General features: G+C 36.6%; 2 protein-coding genes across 3 annotated transcripts in view; one reads left to right on the top strand and one right to left on the bottom strand.

The window, feature by feature from the left end:
* The first annotated feature begins 76 nt into the window (after positions 1-76).
* Positions 77-8,642, top strand: LOC129278629 (protein CREG1-like). The gene is made up of 4 exons (XM_054914774.2): positions 77-264; positions 1,008-1,076; positions 1,813-2,089; positions 3,674-8,642. Exons 1-4 carry the CDS (start codon positions 157-159, stop codon positions 3,874-3,876), a joined length of 657 nt encoding a protein of 218 aa, XP_054770749.2. The 5' UTR covers positions 77-156; the 3' UTR covers positions 3,877-8,642.
* A 5,095-nt stretch (positions 8,643-13,737) lies between these two features.
* The window catches only part of LOC129278631 (UBX domain-containing protein 7-like), a 23,994-nt gene continuing 16,258 nt past the window's right edge, over positions 13,738-21,473 (bottom strand). For both annotated transcript variants that reach the window (XM_064111220.1, XM_064111221.1), the window contains exons 9-12: positions 21,242-21,354; positions 18,389-18,998; positions 16,054-16,133; positions 13,738-14,577 (exon numbers count right to left, since the gene is read on the bottom strand). In XM_064111220.1, the coding sequence (XP_063967290.1) occupies positions 14,419-14,577; positions 16,054-16,133; positions 18,389-18,998; positions 21,242-21,354 (962 nt within the window). In that variant the 3' untranslated portion in view covers positions 13,738-14,418. The remainder of the gene's footprint in view (positions 14,578-16,053; positions 16,134-18,388; positions 18,999-21,241; positions 21,355-21,473) is intronic.

Below are 21,473 nucleotides of genomic sequence, written 5' to 3'. Positions count from 1 at the left end.
TTTGTATGAACTTCACATGAACCTTTGGCTTAACCGAAGCTGGCCTGTAGGCCCTTTCTAGAAATTATTAAATTCTCTTCTCTTTGTTTGTGCTAATGAAGCTGAGCAGCTAGGTACATCTACAGACAGATCTCGGCATTCACTGGTGTTTCAACAATGGGTCATTGGTCATTCGTTGCTTTGATATTGGGCTGCTGCCTGTCAGTGGTCTTATCTGATAATCAAAGTCAGCAAAGCAACGCTATCAGACTGCCAGGATCACAGGTATTTAATTGTTTTATCTGTTTTCTCTCTCTCTCTTTTGTTTTTTAAATGGTTGACTATGAATTCATTGATTTCTTATGTATGTAAGTCTCAGCTGTTGTTTACAAGAGGTCACAAATGTAATAGAAATGTTTCTCTTCAGCAGTTCTTTCTAAATCAAGTGGAGGGAGTTGGGGGAAAAAGAGGAGGAATGGAAGGATATGAGAGAAGCAGAGGATGAGAATGACAGAGAAGAGTTTATGAAAGGAGGGGAAGGGGAAAGGGGAGATGAAGGAGCTGGAAGGTTGATGTTTTGTGACGTTACATACATGTACATGTATGTGTCACAGTTGTGGCCAGTCAAGTAAATTTCAAATCACATTTCAAAGAATATTGCAACATTTATTCTTGCTAAGTTCCCCTTTAAAAGTTAGCAATGTGTCTGCTCATATATTTAAACCAGACAGGCCAGAGGCAGTGAAATGTAATGTAATCATAACAAAAGCGTATTACCTTTTTTAACTGGCCAGCAAGTCTGTTGTTATGCAAAAACCTGTTGTCTACAAGAAAATTCCAATGAAGCAGAAGCCTGACATATTTGATATTTGCAGCATCAAAATTGGCTTTGAAGGAATTGAGTATAAAGATGGTATTCCATTCTTTTTAACCCACATAGATGATTGTATATCTGATGTACTTATAAGGCCCTGGTTATTGATGCTGTATTGTAAAGTATTTTCTTTTTGTCTGTTATTGATCTTCAGCCATCCAGTAAATCAACAAGACCCCCGTTTTATGATAAGGCTCGACGAGCAAGGTATATTGTACATAAGGTAAGTCTATTCCTGATAATATCCCTTTTTTAATACCCCCCCCCCTAGAGTTCAATAAGGTTATTATCAGGAGTATAAACTATTGATGTTTTTTTTATTTGTCACTATGGCTTAATATGTTGGTGAATACACTCCGCAATCTTTAAATTTGCAAGATGCCTCCTTTAGATATCAAATAGAAATATAGAGCGATTCAGAGGTACAAAGTAGGGAATAGCTCTAAGAGCTTCTAGTCATGAGATCACAAATTCTGCTCTGAATTGCTTGCAATCGAGCATTGGGTTAAAACTCTTAAGCTAGATTTTTATAATGGGACAGGCTTGAATCCCCTTTGATAGCTGATATTAATATGGGGTTTTCAGTCATTATTGATAATAAAAGCATTCATTCCATTGAAATTAGACCTACATATAATTATGGTGAATTTCAACAATGAAAGCAAGAAACTTGATTAATTTGCTTTGACCGATTCAGTTGGTTCTAAGCAGAGTGAATAGGAGACTCCAAAGTCTCTCTCTGTGCCAGCCAGTGTACACAGTGAATCTAGTCTCAATACTTCAGATTCTACATTATGCACTATGCAAATTTGCAAAAAGCATGGGTCTGTGCCTGCAGACTACTGAAGTATTACTTGGCACCAGCCACAAGATAAATAAGGATTCCCAAAGTAGTCTTGTCTTTCAGACCTAATAATGATAAACAATGTCCATGTATTGTATTTGTTTGATATATATAGGCCAACTGGACTGTCATAGCCACATTCTCCACCAAGCCTGAGCTCGTGGGACGCTCCTTCCCAGCTCCTGCATCCATCTCGGACGGTCCCGTCGGCAAGAGCTCCGGGACTCCATACTTCTACCTGGCAGAGATCGACAGTATCATGCATGATGTTGCTAAGAACCCCAATGTGACGTTGAGTTTCAGTGAAGCTGCATTCGGTGATATCGCAGAGTGTGCTGTAACGTCTACCTCAGATCCCGAGAGCCCTCTTTGTGCAAGGTTGATGCTCTTTGGTAAGTTCTGCGCAGGACATAGGGGCAATTGCTGAATTTTGGGGACTATTTCTTTCATTTTTTAATAGGGCTGCCTTTAGGGGTAACAATCAATTATTCAGTAAAAGCAAATCATTATTTTGCCATATCTAGTTAGAATATTGATATTCTAAATAATCTTGAATATTGTTTGTGACGGATGTTGAGGCGACTCCAGAGAGAATGGTCATCCCAAAGCATGCATTTGGGGGGGGGGGAATGTTAGGGGCAATTTTGGCTGTGATTGGGGCATAATCGCCTGTCGCCTTGCAATTTTTTTTACTGGGGGTGCTGATGTAAATGTTAAAAAGCCAAAAAAAAAAGAGGTCAAATTGCTCCTGAGAAATTTGAAAAGAAAAAAAAAGGTATCACTACAACATTTTTGGGGGGATTTCATTTTTCCATTTTTACACATCTTCCAGAATACCTGGGGGTGCTGCCTATAGAGAATAATACATGCACCCCCCCCCCCCCTCCCAGGAAATTTTTGGTGGTGCTTCATCATCCCCCCCCCCCTTTCCCAGGGCAATGTCGCCCTGATGTATTTCCTAAGCCGGTTCTGCTGTTGATTTGCACTCGGTCTACAAGCAGTTGGTCCACTTCTCAGATAGTCTAATACAATATGGGCTAAACCTATTTGGTCTGCTTTTCACTTGGTCTAATGCCCCCTTTAATCTAATTTACATTTAGTGTTTTTATTATTTCATAAACAAAAGTAGGTTATTCATGTCACAACTACTTGGACAAAAAAAACTTGTGTATGGCCAACATTTTCCACTGCAAATTATTTTGTATGGCTCTCAAAGGGGGGGGGGGCAACTTCCCTCTGGACAGGGTTGGGCTCAATTACTTTTTTCAATTACAATTATGTAATTGAAGAAATGTTTACTTACAATTACTTTTCAATTTGACATTTTGTCAATTACAATTACGGTATTACCAATTAGCTTTGTCAATTACAATTACCAATTAATTTTGTCAATTACAATTCCAATTTCAATTACTTTCTAGAAAAGTCATTAATCAAACCAATTTTAATCTGTACATAGTACCCCCTATTTCAACATAATCCTAAGTTACCATACAGAGAAACTGACGAGATGAAGATTTATGTTAAAGAGCACAGATTCTGCCTGTTACTCTCTTTGATGCTGAAGCAGTTGACATGAAAAGGGTCATGAAATTAAATAATGAATTAAGTAAAGTTTATTGTAAAGTAATTGAATGTAATTAAAAGTAATTGAGAGTAATTGAAGTCAATTTTTCAATTACAATTACTTTCCCTTTCAAAACTTTAATTACAATTGCAACTACAATTGTAATTACAGTTACAACTACAATTGTAAAAATGTAATTAATTATGTAATTGATCAATTACCTTGTAATTGAGCCCAACTCTGCCCCTGGATTTGCCACTGCCTGTAGCATCAATTCTTTAAATGCATTGAGTGCTGCTGATGTAATGGAAGTTTGATCTAAATTTGGGGTATTTAGTTGTGTCTATAACCTCTGCAAAGAAAAACACTTTGTAAATCCAGCTATTATTATCATCATAATTACTTTTAGGTCAACTGGTTCATGTCACCGACCCCAAGGAAACGAGCTTCGCAAAGGAGGCGCTCTTCTCTCGTCATCCTCTCATGCCCACCTGGCCAAAAGATCACGACTTTGGTTTCAAGAAACTGATCGTCACCGATGTCTGGATCTTAGACTTCTACGGCGGTGGATCATCTGTCTCTGTTGATGACTACTATAATGCTCTTCCTTGATCCTGGTTTGATATCAAAGAGTTGCCTTCATCACTGGGTCCTCTAATAGGGGTTCATCAATTTTTTTTTTTTCATTTTTTCTTTGCTTGTTTGTTTATGTCAACCCCTTCCAAGAACACTCAAAAGATCGAAACCTCAGAGATTTTTCTTTTCATTTTTAAAATTGCATTTATTCATGTTTTGTTCATTTAAAGGTCCAAGTCCACCCCAGAAAAAATGTTGATTTGAATAAATAGAGAAAAATATAACTAGCATAATGCTGAAAGTTTCATCAAAATTAAGTGTAAAATAAGAGAGTTATGACTTTTTAAAGTTTCGCCTATTTTTCACAAAGCAGTGGTTTATGCACAATTCGGTGACATGCAATGAGACAGTTGATGGTGTCCTTCACTCACTATTTCTTTTGTTTTTTTATTGTTTGAATTATACAATATTTCATTTTTTTAATCATATTTCATATACTAGTAACAAATTACAAAAGAAATAATGAGTCGATGACGTCATCAGTCTCCTCATTTGCATACTGACCAGGATGTGCATATATCTGTTTTGTGAAATTAAGCAAAAATATAAAACGTCATAACTTTCTTATTTTACAACTAAATTTGATGAAATTGTCAGTGTTGTGCTTGTTGGATTTTTCCTCTTTTTATTCAAATAAACTTTGTGTTGGGGTGGACGTGTCCTTTAATATATTTCATTCGGTTATCCATTTTCTTCGTTGTTATATGTATTTTTTTGGGGGGGGTTGTGGGTTTTCTTAAACTGAAAATTTCAGCAATTGAATTCATGGTCATGGTCATATAAAAATCCTGTGAATATAATGATGTGATGATAGTTTGTTACCCGTTCATGTAACTTTCTGTTACTTGGGCGGTAATTATTAAATTTTTTGGTGAGCATGATTCTGGTCCTGTTGAACAAAAGTAACTTTTATGGTAACTTTGTCATTCTAGCAACTACCCTCAAAACATTGACTTGGCTGATGTGACCTGTTGCCATGGCAATTAACATAATGGCAGAGCTGCCGAAGTAAGTTTGAATTTGACCGAACCATTATCATTTTAGCATTCTGTCTTTCTGGTTTTCTACGCCCCCTTGCTTTATTCGTTTCTAATGATTTAAAGATATTGGCGATATTTTTGTTGATAATGATTGAAAACATTGATAGTAGGTCTTGTGTAATAAGCTTGTGTATGGAATCATTAGTCTTGATACTTTTGATGAAACTTAACCTTTTGATGAAACTTAAACCCTTTGATGAAACAACTAAAGATTTTTTCTAAATTATAATGGCTATTTGATCACTCAAAAGGGATTGTTATGGAGTACACTGTTTTCCTTCTTTTGTTTGAATATACTTTTAGTGTGAAATGCTGAAAAAAAATCAGCTGATAATTCTTATTACCGTTCTGGTAGGTATGTATTGGACAACATTATCAAGTTTTGGACTACATGATCAAGTATAGTATTGTGGGTATAAGGGGATGGAATGAATTATGACTGAACTGTATGCTTATTCAAGATAATTGTGTAATGCCTTTAAAGGGGAATCCAGCCTTGGCCATAAAATGTTGTGTTGGGAAGGAGAAAAATAAATCAAACAGAATGGTGAAAGTTTGAAAGAAATCGGACAAGCAATAAGAAGTTATAGCTGCTTTAAAATTGAGATCACTTATACTATGTAGATTTCAAATTGGCAACTGGGTAAGTAAATTATGACAAGGGGCAAGGACAACTTTCCCATAGGCCATGAACTTTATTATCAGGGATTTGTGGTTTTCTCCTACATGTAAGTACCCATCCCCCTGGGGAAGTAATCTAAATATAACCCAGGTAGTATATTGGTTTATGTCCTCATGAAAGAAAAATATAATTTGAAATAAAACTTTTGGGAAAAATGACACTTAAGCCAAAATATGTATTGGAGTACATGGAAGAGTAGTCCTTGCCTTACATCACTATGACATCCCATATGCGGCCAATTCGAAGTATCCATCGGTATAGTGATTACCAATATTTACAACTTTTAAAAATTCATTTCTTTCTTGTTGTTTGTCCAATGTTGTACAAACTTTCACCTATCAACTTGTCTGATTTTTCTTTTCCTTATAAAAACAAGTTTTTATTTGGGTTGGATTCCCCTTTAAAGTTGGATTTTTCTTTTTGTACACAGGATTTGTGTATAAAAAATATTGTAGGGGATATCAAAACTATTGAATATTGATTTTTTACATCAGTAATATTGATTTAGGCTATGAGAATTATTGAACGCATGTTTGTGTCACGAGAAATATTGTACCCAGGATTTGTGCTGTAATGAGTCAATGGAGTGTGTGAAAATCGTGTCAGCATATGATGCAGACATAATGTCAATGTTATTGTTAATCACTGTGATCTAATATATCAATGTACTTATTAGTATTTTAATTTGCTCGGATGTACATATTATACATGTAGCTTCATCGGATATTTTTTTTTTTTTTTAATGACTAACTTTGGGGTGTGAATGCCATGAATTGCCAGTTGATATAGCCATTGGCATTATCTTACTTATAATAATTTTAAGGCTCATGTTTGATGAGACAATCAAATTAAAGTCATTAAGTCAATGATATACAATGCAAAAAAAAGACAGTTGAGGTTTTCTGCAGGCACAGACCTCTGGTTTTGGCAATTTGCACAGTGCATTATGCAGAGTCTGAAGTAGAGAGACTACATTGAATTCACTATGTACTGTGGCTGCCTCTACCAGACAGAGAGTTTGGCATCTAAGTCTCCCTTCACTTACCGTGTGAGCAAAAAAAACTTGACACCTCACAAATCCCCAATTTAGGGAAAAAATATAACGAGCACATGATCATTATATATGGCTGGAAAGAATATCATCTGAGCAACTTGATACCATATTTATGTGGTATGTGTATGTCTTCATGCTTGGATAATTAGTAGGTATTTTTTGCAGTGATTTAAATTTTGACTTGCATCAAAGTAAGGCATGACTTCTGGGGACCGTTTCATCAACATTTTTGTCTGACAAGTTGTCAGATCTGACATCTTTCCTTGATTCTGATTGGCTGAGAGGCACTGTTACTATAGTAACTGTCGGATAAAATGGGACTTGTCGGATAAAACGTCCGACAAGTCCTTTCATGAAACGCTCCCCAGATGTCAATATCATAATACTACAAAGGTCGCATTAAAATCTATTGCAAAAACCTTTTTAATGATTAACATTAGAATTGTTTAATACCAGTAAACACTTAATTTCATTCATAAGGGGTTTGCAAATATGTTTACCAACTCATGTAGGATTATCACATCATTTGCATCTGGATTCATTCATTGCAGGCATGCCTTACTTTGGCGCAAATCAAACTTTAAAAATCCTGGTAAAAAATACCTCCTGATTTACATCCAAGCGTCAACACATACCACATAAATAGGGTATCAAATTATTAAGGAGAAATTACTCTGAGGCGATATATAGTTATGTATTCATGAAATATTATTTCCTTAAATTTGGGATTTGTGATGAGTCAAGTTTTTTTTAACCCACACATTAGACATGGGCAATCCCATTAAATATGTACGTCCGACCCCCTATATGTGGGACCTTCATGAAATTATCTGTCTCTGATTTCTTGTTCTTTTGATAGTCTGTAATGTTCTCAAAGGACCATGACCAGTTTATGAAGTGAAGTAATAATTGAGAAAAATGGGGGTCAAACGTACAAAAAGGTTGATTATTTTATGGAATTGCCCATAATTAAATAGGAGTCTGTGCTTGCAGATTTAGGAGATGACGTTCGTCACCTGGCTAAGTAAACTCTAAATCTAGATGCAAAGTATGGAATGGTGAATTTGTAACTCAACTTTTGACTTTATGGAATATAATTTGTGTGAATAGACATGGCATGTCTTGATTCCAGTGTAAATATCGCTGACCTGTGTTGCGTCATGTATGAACAAGGCTTTGATTATCATGTTTTGGTGTAGATTGGACCATGGGGGGGGGGGGGGGTTTCCTTTTTTTTTCGCTACAACCACTATTTCATTTCATTCTTACAATTCATTCCTCCTCACCTCCTCTTTCCTATGCCCATTTTGCCGGCCTTCAAGAGATAACTTCTAGAGATAACTAAATTCTGATTTGTTCATTATTCAATAGATTTTTAAATTCTTTTTAATTAGAGAAAAGTGAAGAAAAAAAACATCACCTTTGCTCTCTCTCTCTTTCTTTAAAATTCACTATCCCAGTTTTGACTCTCCATGTTATATGCAACCTTCTCTCTTCTTCCATCTCTCTCTCTCTCCCTCACTCTCTATCTCTCACTCTGTCCCTTGTATTCTGTTTCTCTCTACATTCCTATCTTTTCTTACATGTACCTTCTGTCGCTTACTCACCCTTTCAAAATGAAGTATCTGCCTTTTTTTCTATCTCTCTTGATATAAACCTACTCTCAAGCATGGAATAGGCCAAGCATTTCAGAATACAAGCTTTCTGAATAGATGAAGTTCAATTCACATTATTGTCCCTTTTACCAAAGTTTTAATTGGGTTTTTTTTAACTAAACAGTGCTATCAAGATTTGTTTTGCTTCATATAAAAATGTGTAAGATTGTATACATGTATTGATGTTGGTGTTATGTGTGATGTATTGTGCTTTTGAGCTCTTGTATTGATGTACTCGAATTAAGTTACGCTGAAATCATGTAATCAAGAATTTTTTTATTTAATATAATAAATATGAATTGATAAACCAATTTGTGCGTGATATGGTGTTTGATTAGTGTTTAAAGGAAGGTAAGAGCTATCAAAACACAAAAGTCTAATTGAATATAGTAGAATTCAATAGGCATACTAAACCTAGAGAGGTAAGATAAATAAAAACACGAAATTAAAAGTTGGAAATTCACAAAGTTGGTTTGAAAAATGTGGATTTCAAATTCATGGTTCATGCAGATTTTTTCCACTGATATCAAACATTGAAAGAACACTTTTATCACACCTTGAGACCACTGCTTGAATACATAAACCATGAACTAACATAGTAACCTTATAGGAACAAGCATCAAATTTAGCTTTGTGCAAAAGGTAGCATTTGACCACTTTTATACGCCCGTCCTAGGACGGGGACGTATTATGGTATCACGCTTGGTGTCCGTCTGTCCGTTAACTTTTCCTTGTAAACGCGATAACTTTAGTTTGACTTAACCTAGGCTCATATAATTTGGTGTGTATGATACTAGCATGGATCCCAGGAAGCCTATTGATTTTGAGGTCAAAAGGTCAAGGTCACACTGACATGTTTTCATCTTACCCTTCTGCAGTCCTTGTAAACGCGATAACTTCAGTTTGACTTAACCTAGGCTCATATTGTTTGGTGTGTGTGATACTAGCATAGATCCTAGCAATTCTATTGATTTTGAGGCCATAAGGTCAAAGGTGAAGTCGCCATCTTCCACTTTTCTTGCTTGATCGATAACTCAATTTTCCGCGTTACAGACGGGCGTATTATGTGCTCGCCTTAGCGACACTCTTGTTTAATATATAACTGAACATAAACAGATTTGAAAACTAATTGAAGCAACTTGAAAACTACTATGCCCCCCCCTGTCACATTAAGCCGATTGAGCTATACCACTTCACACAGTTAAAAAAAATGCTAGAAAACTTGTTGCTCCATTTGATCTGTTTTTATTAAGAATTGAGATGACAACATTTACATGTATAATTCACAGTTGAAACATACTACCAACTCGCAAGAAAATAGCGGCATTTCCTACCTGAATATTTATATAGAAAAAACACATTGATATAATACAAAATTCTATTTACATCCATCATATTTGTAAGTTCTTGTGTGTCTCCGAATATATTTACAAAGCAATAATATACAAAATGATGATGCATTTGAGGTGACAACATTTCAAAGAAAAGAGTATGAGGGCTAAACTCTTCCTGAATATTATAATTTAATTGATTAAACGAGTGATTACATGATTTTATTCCAAATTTGTGAAGCCAAAATAAAAACAGTTTGTTTCTACTACTTAAAAAAAGAAAAAAAAATAGGGTCGATAGGTTGAGTTTTGTATTTTCGGTAGAGAGATAAAGGTTGGTAGAGCAACTCACAACAATGCCCTCCATGAAACATTCTCCAAGCCAAATTGAGATGGCTGCTGTCAGCTCTCACTGAATACTACTTTTCATGAACACTTCAAGCTTTGTTTTAAAGACCCAGACCGGACCCAAAAGAGAAATTTGCAAATCATATTCCATTCGAAACCTAATAATCTACTTCACACAGAAATGCAAACTTTATGTATTTTCACCGCTTACCCACTCATTATTTTGCTTGAGAATAGCTCCAGTTATCGGGCTTCGAAAAAAAGCACTGGGAAGCGTTTTGTTGGAATCCCCGCGAAACCCGTTATTCGGCTGTAAAGCGGTGAATATCCATTAAACGTACATTCCTCTACTACGTAGCTTATTTATTTTCCATTTGTCAATTTCGCTTATAGCTCCGGTCTGGTTCATTTTCTATTCAGCTATTCAATGTAATTTTTGAAAGTCAAAAGGGGCCTAAGCTTTCGATCCTAGCAGAATCTTCGTCGGAGGCAAAATGACAAACATATAAAACATAAAACATTACTTTATATGTTTGTCATTTTGCCTCCAACAAAGATTCTGCTAGGATCGAAAGCTTAGGCCCCTTTTGACTTTCTAATTTACTCCATTGGCTCTCTTTTATTAGATAAGCAGTTTTCAGCAGCTTCTTTTTGCCAATGTAATTTTTGATGTGTTTTGGTTGTGAATTGCAAAATAAAGAACAAGTTTTTCTTGGCCCCATATCTTTGATCAGTATGGGAGGACAACCAAACGATATTTACCGGTAGACCTAATTGTAATGTAAAAAAAAAATTATGGATTAAAATTGAATTTTTCCACATATTAAATGCAAAAAAAAAAAGATCTACACAAACTGTAATGAAGAGGAATGGTGTGCTGGTTGTTGGCAAACAGAAATAAAAATTTGTGAGTTGTCTGATATGCATTATGACATTCAACATTAGTTGAACTTGCAAACAAGGCAGTTCCATAACACTGCGCCAGTGACAATTGCTCTGATGGACACTCTGCACACTGAGACAAACATAAACTTAAACTCCAAATTAAATAAACCCTCATCCTTTATCTGCATTATTCTGAACCAAAAACTATATTGCAATCCAAACTGTAACTCTATGCCCTCTGAGATATTAAAACCAAAGCAAATGTTGGAGGAGCAAACTGTGTCGCCAATTGCAAGACTTAATCATCATAAGTAGCATAAATTACTTCCTAGAAATCCACTATAATTTCTGAATTGTAAAATCTCCATTAATAGGAAAATCATTCATTATCCACGATTTTAATGCATCAAAATGTAGGGGTCATATTGTTTAACTTTGTGAGCAGCCGATTAAAAAAATTCTCAAACCAAGATGAAATATGTGTACAAGTGCATGTATTAGAACTAATAAACCCTGAAAACAACCATTATTGAGAATGAAAAGCTAAAACTACAAGGCAAACCCCGATTTTGTAAATAGGCGTCTTATAGACGCCTAAATAGTACACATAAGTGTATGGGATGAAATTAAGATGGTGTTTTCGGTCACTTTATATTTCAATTTTTGAAGCACTAAATAATTATTTTCGAACGCAATTTTTTCTGGGCTTCATTTTTGTAACATATCACAGACACAGGTGACAAGTATGACCTTCTAGCTCAGATTTTTTAAAAGTCAAACCAATGTTAACCAATCACTTTAATATTCTGTTTGAATTTGATACCCACGATGTAACCTAGGTTACATACCTCGTGATACCTCCCCCCCCCCCCATTTTGTGAGACCTTGATGGATCACGGGGGGGGGGGGGGGGTGGGGTCGTGGTCTCCTGGTTATTACTCTCATCTTTCGATCTGAGGGACTTGCGAGTTCGATTCCCAGCCATGGCGTGTTTTCCTTCATCAAGAAATTTACCCTTAATCTACCTTAATTCTTGAAATACTTTACAGTTGAAAAGGCTGTTATGAATAAAACACTGAAAAAGAGTGAAGCCAATAATATGCGAATACAAATTTCACTTGTATCTCATGTTCAGAGTGCATTACACATCACTCGGATACAGTAAGATTTATTAATCAATTTTGAATTTGATTGTAACTGTCTCTGCCTCACCATGTACAATGATTTGCAACAGATTGTTAATATTTATTGTAGCTGTTTATATTACAGTGCTTTGGTACCGTAGTTAAGGATAAAGCTTAAGTTTGACTGACGTGGAAACAAGATAATAAAAAAAAGATTAACAGATTCAGTGAAAAACATACCATAACCTGCAAGGAAAGATGCACAAAATTGTCTTAATTTCTGTAAAGAAATAAGCACCAATACCAAGTAGATATCTTGGTAACCATTTTGTAAATCTTTTGATAGACAATTGGAATCACAATCAAGAATTGTAAAAATTGAATATTAAACATCAACATGATTGCTGGACAAGAAATAGGGTGAGGCTAACAGTGGGGAAGGGGGGTGTTTCACAAAAGAGTGAAGTGTGACTGTTAAAGGCCCCTGATACACATGCATGTTGTTTGAAACCACCTCCGACGCCCGTTTTGAAGCAACCTCTGTGCCTTAAATTTGAAGCTGCAATATTTGTGTTTACACTTAAGCCGGCCTCACGTCGATTACTCATGTGATAATAGTCACCTGACTGACATAAGTCACCTGACTTTTCATATGAACGTTTTTATTGTTCCTAATTCGGCATGAAGGCACTTTCCAACCACATCCAGAGGTGGACTCGGTCTGAGCCGGCATCAGTCTGGCTTTTAAAAAAGAAAAGGGGGTGTCACGCAGAAGCCGAGCTGCCTCCGATGCCGGCTTCAGTCCTCTTTCGACGTACATGTATCACCACGCTTCATGTAATGAGGACACTGGAAACTTTCAGAACCATTCAGGAGTATATTACAGGGGAACGAAAAGTTTGTTGCAAAAACAGCAGAAAAATAATTAAAAAGTATTGTTGAAGGTTTGAGGAAAATCCATCGAAGATTAAAGATAAATTCCAGTTGTGGGAACGATCTCAAAATGACTTTTTACAGAATTTAATATAATGATCACCAAAGTGTCTGTTTGTATGAATAAAAAATATGTGCCAAAGGATTCTGGAAGAAATTGTGTAATTGCTGAGAAATAAGCAAAATAAGCGCGGATTCGGTCACTTCCGTCTGGTCTTTATTCCAGCAATAATAATACACTGTCCCACGTGTGCCTATCTGTGTTGGCGATCTTCAGTGTGATCGTGTTTTAGCTAGATATTATGATTTCACAAAGTTCAGTTTATGTAACTGTACCAGATCTAGATCCACGATGATATATCAATACTTTACCTTGGTTTTACAGACTTTCTCACAAAATCAGTGTTTTACTGCAACTACGTTCATTTAGCTTTAAGAGAGTTACATGTATTACAATCTTAAATTTTTGATTTGTGACATAATAAACGACCAACTGCCCCATAGGTTATGTTATACAAATGCATGAAGTTCAATTTATTAATGGTTCATGATGACATTTTCAAGGGAAAAATAGTGATTTTGCCAGTAAAACCGAGGATGAATAATTCCCTCTATACTTTCGAGATAAAGGCCTGGTGGGTGTTTCATAAAGCTGTTCGTAACTTAAGAGCGACTTTAAGAACGACTGGTGATCCTTTCTTATGGCAAATGGTATATTCATTAGCGATGGTTCACCAGTCGTTCTTAAAGTCGCTCTTAACTTACGAACAGCTTTATGAAACGGCCCCCTGGTATTTTTGTTTTATATCCTACTTTAATAAGTTAGAGCAATAGATCTTGATAATCTAGTTCTTGTACTCTAAGTTCATCCTTTATTAATCAGAACCAAACCTGCTGCGCTGACTGACCTAATTTCCCTGAAGCGCTTAGCCACACGCTCAGCGTGCGGAACGCGTATTAGTGCTTGCGCCATCATGATCTGTGTCGTCAATGATGGAATAGTCGACTATTCCATCATTGACGTCACGGAATAGCACATTTTCTTTGGTGGGCGTTTCATTTTCGACATCATTGCAAAATAGTGAGAATATGTTTGGTCACATGATGCTATTTAAACCAATGAGCATACATGTTTTAATTTATGTAGGATATATAAAAAAGTGTTCACAATTTGTTGAGAAAATGAAATTTCATTGATTTTTCAAATTTGGGATACATGGAAAGCTGCTTCTATATGGCGTCACAAATAACAAATTAAACTTCAAATAAATTTTTCGATCATTGATGGATTTTCCTCAAACATTCAACAATATTTTTAAAATCATTTTTCTGCTATTTTTAGTGGGCTTCCCCTTTAAGCAACAGCTCATACATGTTAGGTTTATGCCAAGCCTTTAAACTAGTAAGTCTTATCCCAAGAGCTCATGATGCCATACTTTCCAATCTTCTGAAAGGCATAAAGTCTGCTACCGTTCCTGGACAAAGATGCTTTCTTGGGGACAGAGTCCTGCATCTGAGAGGCTGGTCGTCAAGTCTAAGGCCGAGAGACGACGACGAGGGTAGTTTGTGACCAGTTCGTACTTCTCCTCTTTAAACCCTTCCTTTGCGACACATTTAACCAGGGACTGAAACACAAAAAGAAAAAAATATCCATATTCATGAATATTTGTGTACAGTCAGACCTCTTTTATTCGGCCTCTCTTTATCCAGTTCTCTCTATGATCCAGACGAACACTTGCCGTTTCATTTTCTTAATCTAATAATTACGCTGGGAAATCGGATTTCAACCTTAAATCAACATTCCTGCACATTAATTACATATATTGTCCAATATGATTAAGATACAATCACATGAAATATATATCAAAATATCCCATCCAAGTCACTGACAGAGCATAGACAGGATGATTTTTATATAAAATCAGGGCACAGCGAACCTTGACACTACCGTTACACAATCGTTCACTGTGGATGTGTGTGTGCAATAGGATGGCTGCCGATCAGTTGTACTGTTCACGCAAAATCGACTCGATTACTCTCACATGTCGGTCACATGCGCATAATCAAACATAGCCTTTGAACTTAAAACAAAAACAATGAGTAATATTCTAAAGACACAAAAAAAATGATTTTTTTTTTTTTTCATTACATATTGCTTTTATTTAGGGGGAAGGAAAACAAATTTTAAGTTGACAATACTTCTTATAACTCATTTAAATAAAGAGAGGTGGATGAGTTTGGGAGTAGGAGAATAAGGAATTAAAGACACATGCTGTGATATCAACACAAATCTGGTTATAAGAATAAATGGGAACAGAATCGGTCTTGTGAAAGGAAATGCAAAAAAAAATAGAAATGACAATAGAATGGAAAGCGGTGCTGCAAGGGTGAGGAAAATAAAAGGGAAAGGGAAATCAAAGGAAAAGAGAAGATAATTAGATAAAGGAAAAGGGAAAGGAGGTGGTTACGCGAAGGAAAGAGAAGGGAATACATGAAAGAAGAGTAAAGCGAGGAGAATTGAACTGGAGAAATGAAATGGTAATGAACAGGCAGAGGAAGAGGAATATAGATGAAAAAGAACTGGGAAATTGAAAGAGAAATGAAAGGAAAAGAAAGGAAAGGAAAGAGAAATTGAAAAGGAAAGTGGAAAAAATGAAACTGAGTAAAGATTTTGACTGAAATGGAAATGATAAAATATGACATAAAACCATAACAATAAAAAAAGGAAAGATATTAATGGAGCATGTACAAATTAGATGACATTATTTCTTAAAGATTTTGTTAGTCACTATCCACTGAGTGCATTGTTCTTCTCCGAAGTAACTCTTTTCATTAATCAAAACCATACCCTTTCCAGATCCTTACATTCCTCAACTTTTTCTCGTTGCCCACAAAGTTGCCAAAACCTGGGGAAAAGCCTTCCAGAGGACATTAAAAAAATTTAACTTCTGAAACTTAAAAAAAAAAACACCTCAAACTTTTCTGTTCAATTCTTAATTTCCTTCATAATTTCTTGAACAGGGCATAGAGCAAAGTTGATTTGGCACAATATAAGGCTACTATATTAATATTATTATTATGCAGATGTTTTTTATACTCACCTTTAGCGACGCTGAAGCTGACAAACACACCTGCTTTCTTCTTCCATCTGGAAATCTCAACAGGATTTCAGTAGTTGGACCTGTAACAAAAACCCAAATGCATCATGTTCCAGACTTTTTTCAATAACGAAAAAAGTATTCTTGACTGTAAAACTCTCTACATTATGTAATAAATCTGCTGCCCGAAATTTTTGGACCGCACCGATCGCTAACTTTTTCATTTGTAGCCTCGCGCAACTTTTGAGACCAATTCGCGACGCCCGGGTACGGGGTCACAAAATTATGCAACATTATGTTACAATATACACCGGGAGTATTAGTGTTAAAAGAAAATGTGTTTTTTGACCAAATAGAGGATTTTTTTTTTATTTCTCACTGTAACAATTGTAAGTCTGTAGCTGTCGGATAAGGGAGCCAGGGTTAACTATGCATCTGGCCACTGTAAATGATAATAATAATATGTATTTATATAGCGCCATCTAGAAATATTCTATTCCAAGGCGCGTTGTTATTATTATTATTACCCCGGCTTTAGCTCGAGCTGCCTTTCAGCGCTCATGCATTCAAGGAATTAATCCTGCCTGGTACCCATTCACCTCACCTGGATTGAGTGCAGCACCATGTGGATAAATTTCTTGCTAAAGGAAATCACGCCATGGCTGCTATTCGAACCCACGGCCCTCTGTTTTAAAGTCAGAAGATTAATCCACTGGGCCACAACGCTCCACGATCATGATCATGCAGACCCTGAACCAAGCATACTATGCACTGCAGCTTCGTTTTATGGAAAGCAGATCGTTGATTAAACATAATTATGACACACGACTAGATCAGAAATGTTCAAAATGTAAAAAGAACCGCACAAAAAACGTATTGACTTGGTCGTGATGATGATGTTCGTCCTTCGCTTGCGCAGACCACCACAACTTCACAAATTCCTGTGGGTTTGAAGATGGCTCAATACACCAATCTTCTGCCCCCCCCCAAAAAAAAAAGAAGTCTATTGCAATGTTGGACAAGCAAAAGCCAGCAGTGCGGCAGGAACAGAAAAAACAGGTATGAGAATAAAGAAACAAATATGCCCAAAAAAAGGAATAGTTGGGATCTCTACATCAGGTACTATGGTATAGTGAATATATCACAGAGAATCGCAGAGTGACGTCGCATCAATTCAACCCCATGTAATCTTGTTCTCATCCCTTTTGGAAATTTCCTCGCTAAAATTGTGTGAAGAGGTAAAAAAATCACCAACATTGTACAAGATTAACTACAGGTTTATCATGATAACATCCAGATCACTTCATGATGAATCTTACTGACAAATCGTGCTACCCACTACAAGGACTGCATGCTCGATTACATGGCATTTGTCACAAATTATTGTAAACCCCTTTGATTTTCATGTTGTAACCTTTTGCATAGCGCAATACCATTCAAGAGAATTCATGATGTGACAAGGAATAAGTATTTACATATATCATTGGGTTGGTGCAAGAACACCCTTAGCAAAACATTTTTGCACACAGCACCAGCGCAGAAACGCCCTTTATAGTCAATGCAATTATGCATGCTGCTATAAGGGTGTTTTTGCTTGCATTCAAAGCGCGAAAGTGTGGTAATAAGGTTGTTCTTGCGCTGACATGACAATATAACTCACCCTCTTTGCATATAATACCGGTACACAAAATGCAGCTTGAAAATCAACACCATCGTCTTGTTTTGTGTCTTTTAATTTTCACTATTATACATGATGAGCAATGGGGTCGATTTTGAAAGGGTTCTCTGTAACCTTCACAAGGAAATTAATGCTACTTTACTGCAGTGGAGTGGAGTGTTGTGGCCCAGTGGATTAGTCTTCTGACTATGAAACAAAGGGTCGTGGGTTCGAATCCCAGCCATGGCGTAATTCCCTTCAGCAAGAAATTTATCCACATTGTGCTGCACTCCACCCAGTTGAGGTGAATGGATGCCCGGCAGGATCAATCCCTTGAATGCACTGAGCGCTGAAAGGCAGCTCGAGCTAAAGCTGTGGTAATAATAATAATAAACAATGCGCCTCGGAATAGATTATTTCTAGATAGATGGCGCTATATAAATGCCTATTATTATTACTTTGATAAAAATGCCCATAGACAGGGTGGTGCTATGTAAAATTAAATACGGATGAATTCTGACACGAATAAAAGGGTACAATGAAACTGCAATGAGTGCAGGGTAAAACTGGCTGCTGGCTACCCAAATTGATTGGACAAATCAAAAAGTGTAATCAATGAACAATAACAATGATTTGTGTCACAGGGTCTTGATCATTACCCAATTTCAATCCTGTTCATACCTGAGATTACAGCCGATTCGTTCTCGTCCTCCCTCGCTTCCTCATCATCAGCCCCCTCATCAACTCCTGATAATCTACCCCCATCGTCGTTCTGCTTCTCACCATCGACACCGTCGACCTCTGCTTCCTTACTGTCCGATCCCTTCCCTTCGCTATCCACATTTTCAGTCCTTGCCTTTCCTTTGCACTTTGATACCTTCTTTCCCTTGCATGCAACCTGTCCGTTCGATTTAGCTTCCTTTGATTCTGTTCTCTGGTGTTTCACGGTGGATTCGTTCTCATCATCATCCACCTCGTGAACCACGTCTTCTTTGGGAGAGGCATTAACAATTACACTTGTCCTCTTAATATTACCGTGTGCTGGTTTAGTCTTACTGGTCGTCTGATACACTGCATCGCTTGAGGGTTCCGAGTCACTGAAGGCAAAATCGCTCTCTATCGTCTCCACAGCATCGTCATCATCGTCGTCACTGGAGTCGGATTCAATGTCAATGATGCTGGACTTTGCTTTGGGTTGGTTTGGAGATTTGGTTTGAGCTGCTTCTGCTTCTGCCAAGGATGCGGCAATGGCAGCTTCTATCTGGCTCTCTTCGCTAGCATCTATAATGCTCTAATACCAACAGTAATCAAAGAAAGATAGAACAGAATTAGAGTCCATATTACAAATGCACACACTTCCGTTTTCTAATATAAATAATATTATATCCTACATAAAATAAATGTATACTGATTAGTTTAAATAGCATCATGTGACCAAACATATTCTCGTTATTTTGTGACGATGTTGAAAATGAAACGCCCACTGAAGAAAAATTGCTATTCTGTGACGTCAAAGATGGAATAGTGCACTATTCCATCATTGACGTCACAGATCATGTCGGCGTAAGTACGCTTTCAGCGCACTGAGCACGTGGCTTCAGAAAAAGTACGTCAGTCAGCGCAGCAGTTATCTTGATTCAGATTAAAAAAGGATGAACTAAGAGTAAAAGAACTAGATTATCAAGATCTATGATTGCTCTAACTTGTTAAAGTAGGATATAAAACAAATATACCAGGCCTTTATTTCAAAAGTATAGAGGGAATTATTCATCCTCGGTTGTACTGGCGAAATCGGGAAAAAATAGTAATGCCAGTCCAACCTCAGATGAATAATTCCCGCTATACTTAATACTCAAAGCCTGGTATATTTGTATAATATCCGTGGTAGCCACTTCTGCTCTTATGAACTATTCTCCTAGGTCCTGAATAACATGTTATTATTAAAGGAGAATGAAAGCTTTTGAACAAGATAGCTTGTGTGAAAACAGAAAAATCAAAGAAACAGATCAACAAAAGTTTGAGCAAAATCGGACAAATAATGAGAAAGTTATGAGCATTTGAATATTGCAATCGCTAATGCTATGGAGAACCTCACATTGGCAATGCGACAAAGATGTGGGATGTCACTTGTGAACAACTCTCCCCATTACTTTAGTATATATTTCACTTAAACTGCCTCTTTAATTAAATCTATCAGTAGATCATGTGTTCTTTCTAAAGGAGGGCATGTAATACAGATTTTTTTTAAATACATTATGGATAAAGAGTTTATATCACCATAAGAAAAAGCAAAAAGATACATTTTAGGGGTAATTTATATTCCATCGAAGGGAAAGTTGTTCACATGTGACATCACATATCCTTGTCGCATTGCCAATAGGAGGATCACCATGGCATTAGCGATTGCAATATTCAAATGCTCATAACTTTCTTATTATTTGTCAGATTTTTCTCAAACTTTCTTTGTTCTTATTCTTTGATTTTTCTGTTTTGACACAAGCCTACTTGTTCCAAAGGTTTCATTCCCCTTTAACATTCTAATACGTTGAGCGCCTGACAACAAGGCAGAAGGTTCCATTTTGTTTAGTCTTTAGCATGACTCAGCCAGGATCGAAGCCATGTCGAGGCAGGTATTCCACCACTAAGCCATCACGTCCAGTTTATATGATGTGAAAACAAGTCTTTGCGCAGTCGGACATCTCTTTCGCTTTTTCTGATATTTTCATGAGAAGTCCCTGTGGTCATTGTACAATCTGTCTTTTTGCTTTGCATATGATCAAATCTGTATTGTCTCTTGCATTAATCAATTTTTTTGCACATTGGCTTACAAGCTACAGTACTATCAAATACCAACCATTATGAACACCCTTGCTTTTAAGTGGATGTAATGAAAAGAATATTTCATGAGGAATATGTAACTCATGAGCAATACATGTAAGTTTTCCTGGAGTTTTGGCAGTTACATGCTGCTACCATGGCAACACGATTTCCAATACATTTGGAAAAAGGAAATTGCAAGTTTTTACCCAATGACCAATGTTGGTGCCAAATTTCTTGAGCACTAGCGAAAAACTGGGAAGTAGTTTGATCCACAATGAGTTTTCCTGGGGTTTGGTCATAATATGTGTTTACCATGGCAAAACAATTTATGACAAATTTAAAAAAATGTGTGTTGCACATCTTTAGCTCAAGACCTATACGTGTGCTAAGTTTCATGAGCATAGGTCATAACCAAAAAGAGCCCTATTAGCAGCCATGCTATAAAAGCAGGGGGGTGTTTCATAAAGCTGTTCGTAAGATAAGAGCGACTTTAAGAATGACTGGTGATAATTTCTTTTGGTCAATGGTACACCATTGGCGATGGTTTAGCGCATAAGAAAGGTTCACCAGTTGTTCTTAAAGTCGCTCTTAACTTACGAACAGTTTTATGAAACGGCCCCCTGGAGTAATTATACATGCAGTACATAGAAACATTTGCATTAAGTGCTATATAAATGTTGTATATCATATTTATCATTAAACGCAATCACTTACGGATGTTCTAACTTTTTTGGCAGGTGGTGCGGACGATGACGGGCTATCGGCCGGCGGAGATAGAGGAACGATGTCCGGGATATCCATTTTGTGGTCGCATAAGAACTGCATCACTGAGAAAGGAAAAGAGAGACTATTCTCAGAATGTACATTTCTCAATCGAGTCCATGTACTTTACTGTAAACAAAGAGTACTACACTGCAAAAACTCCGGTGTCGATTTAACACCAGCC

The sequence above is a fragment of the Lytechinus pictus genome, chromosome 16 (assembly GCF_037042905.1).
Source record: "Lytechinus pictus isolate F3 Inbred chromosome 16, Lp3.0, whole genome shotgun sequence".
Lineage (NCBI taxonomy): Eukaryota > Metazoa > Echinodermata > Echinoidea > Temnopleuroida > Toxopneustidae > Lytechinus > Lytechinus pictus.
This window is presented reverse-complemented; position numbering and strand designations above follow the sequence as displayed.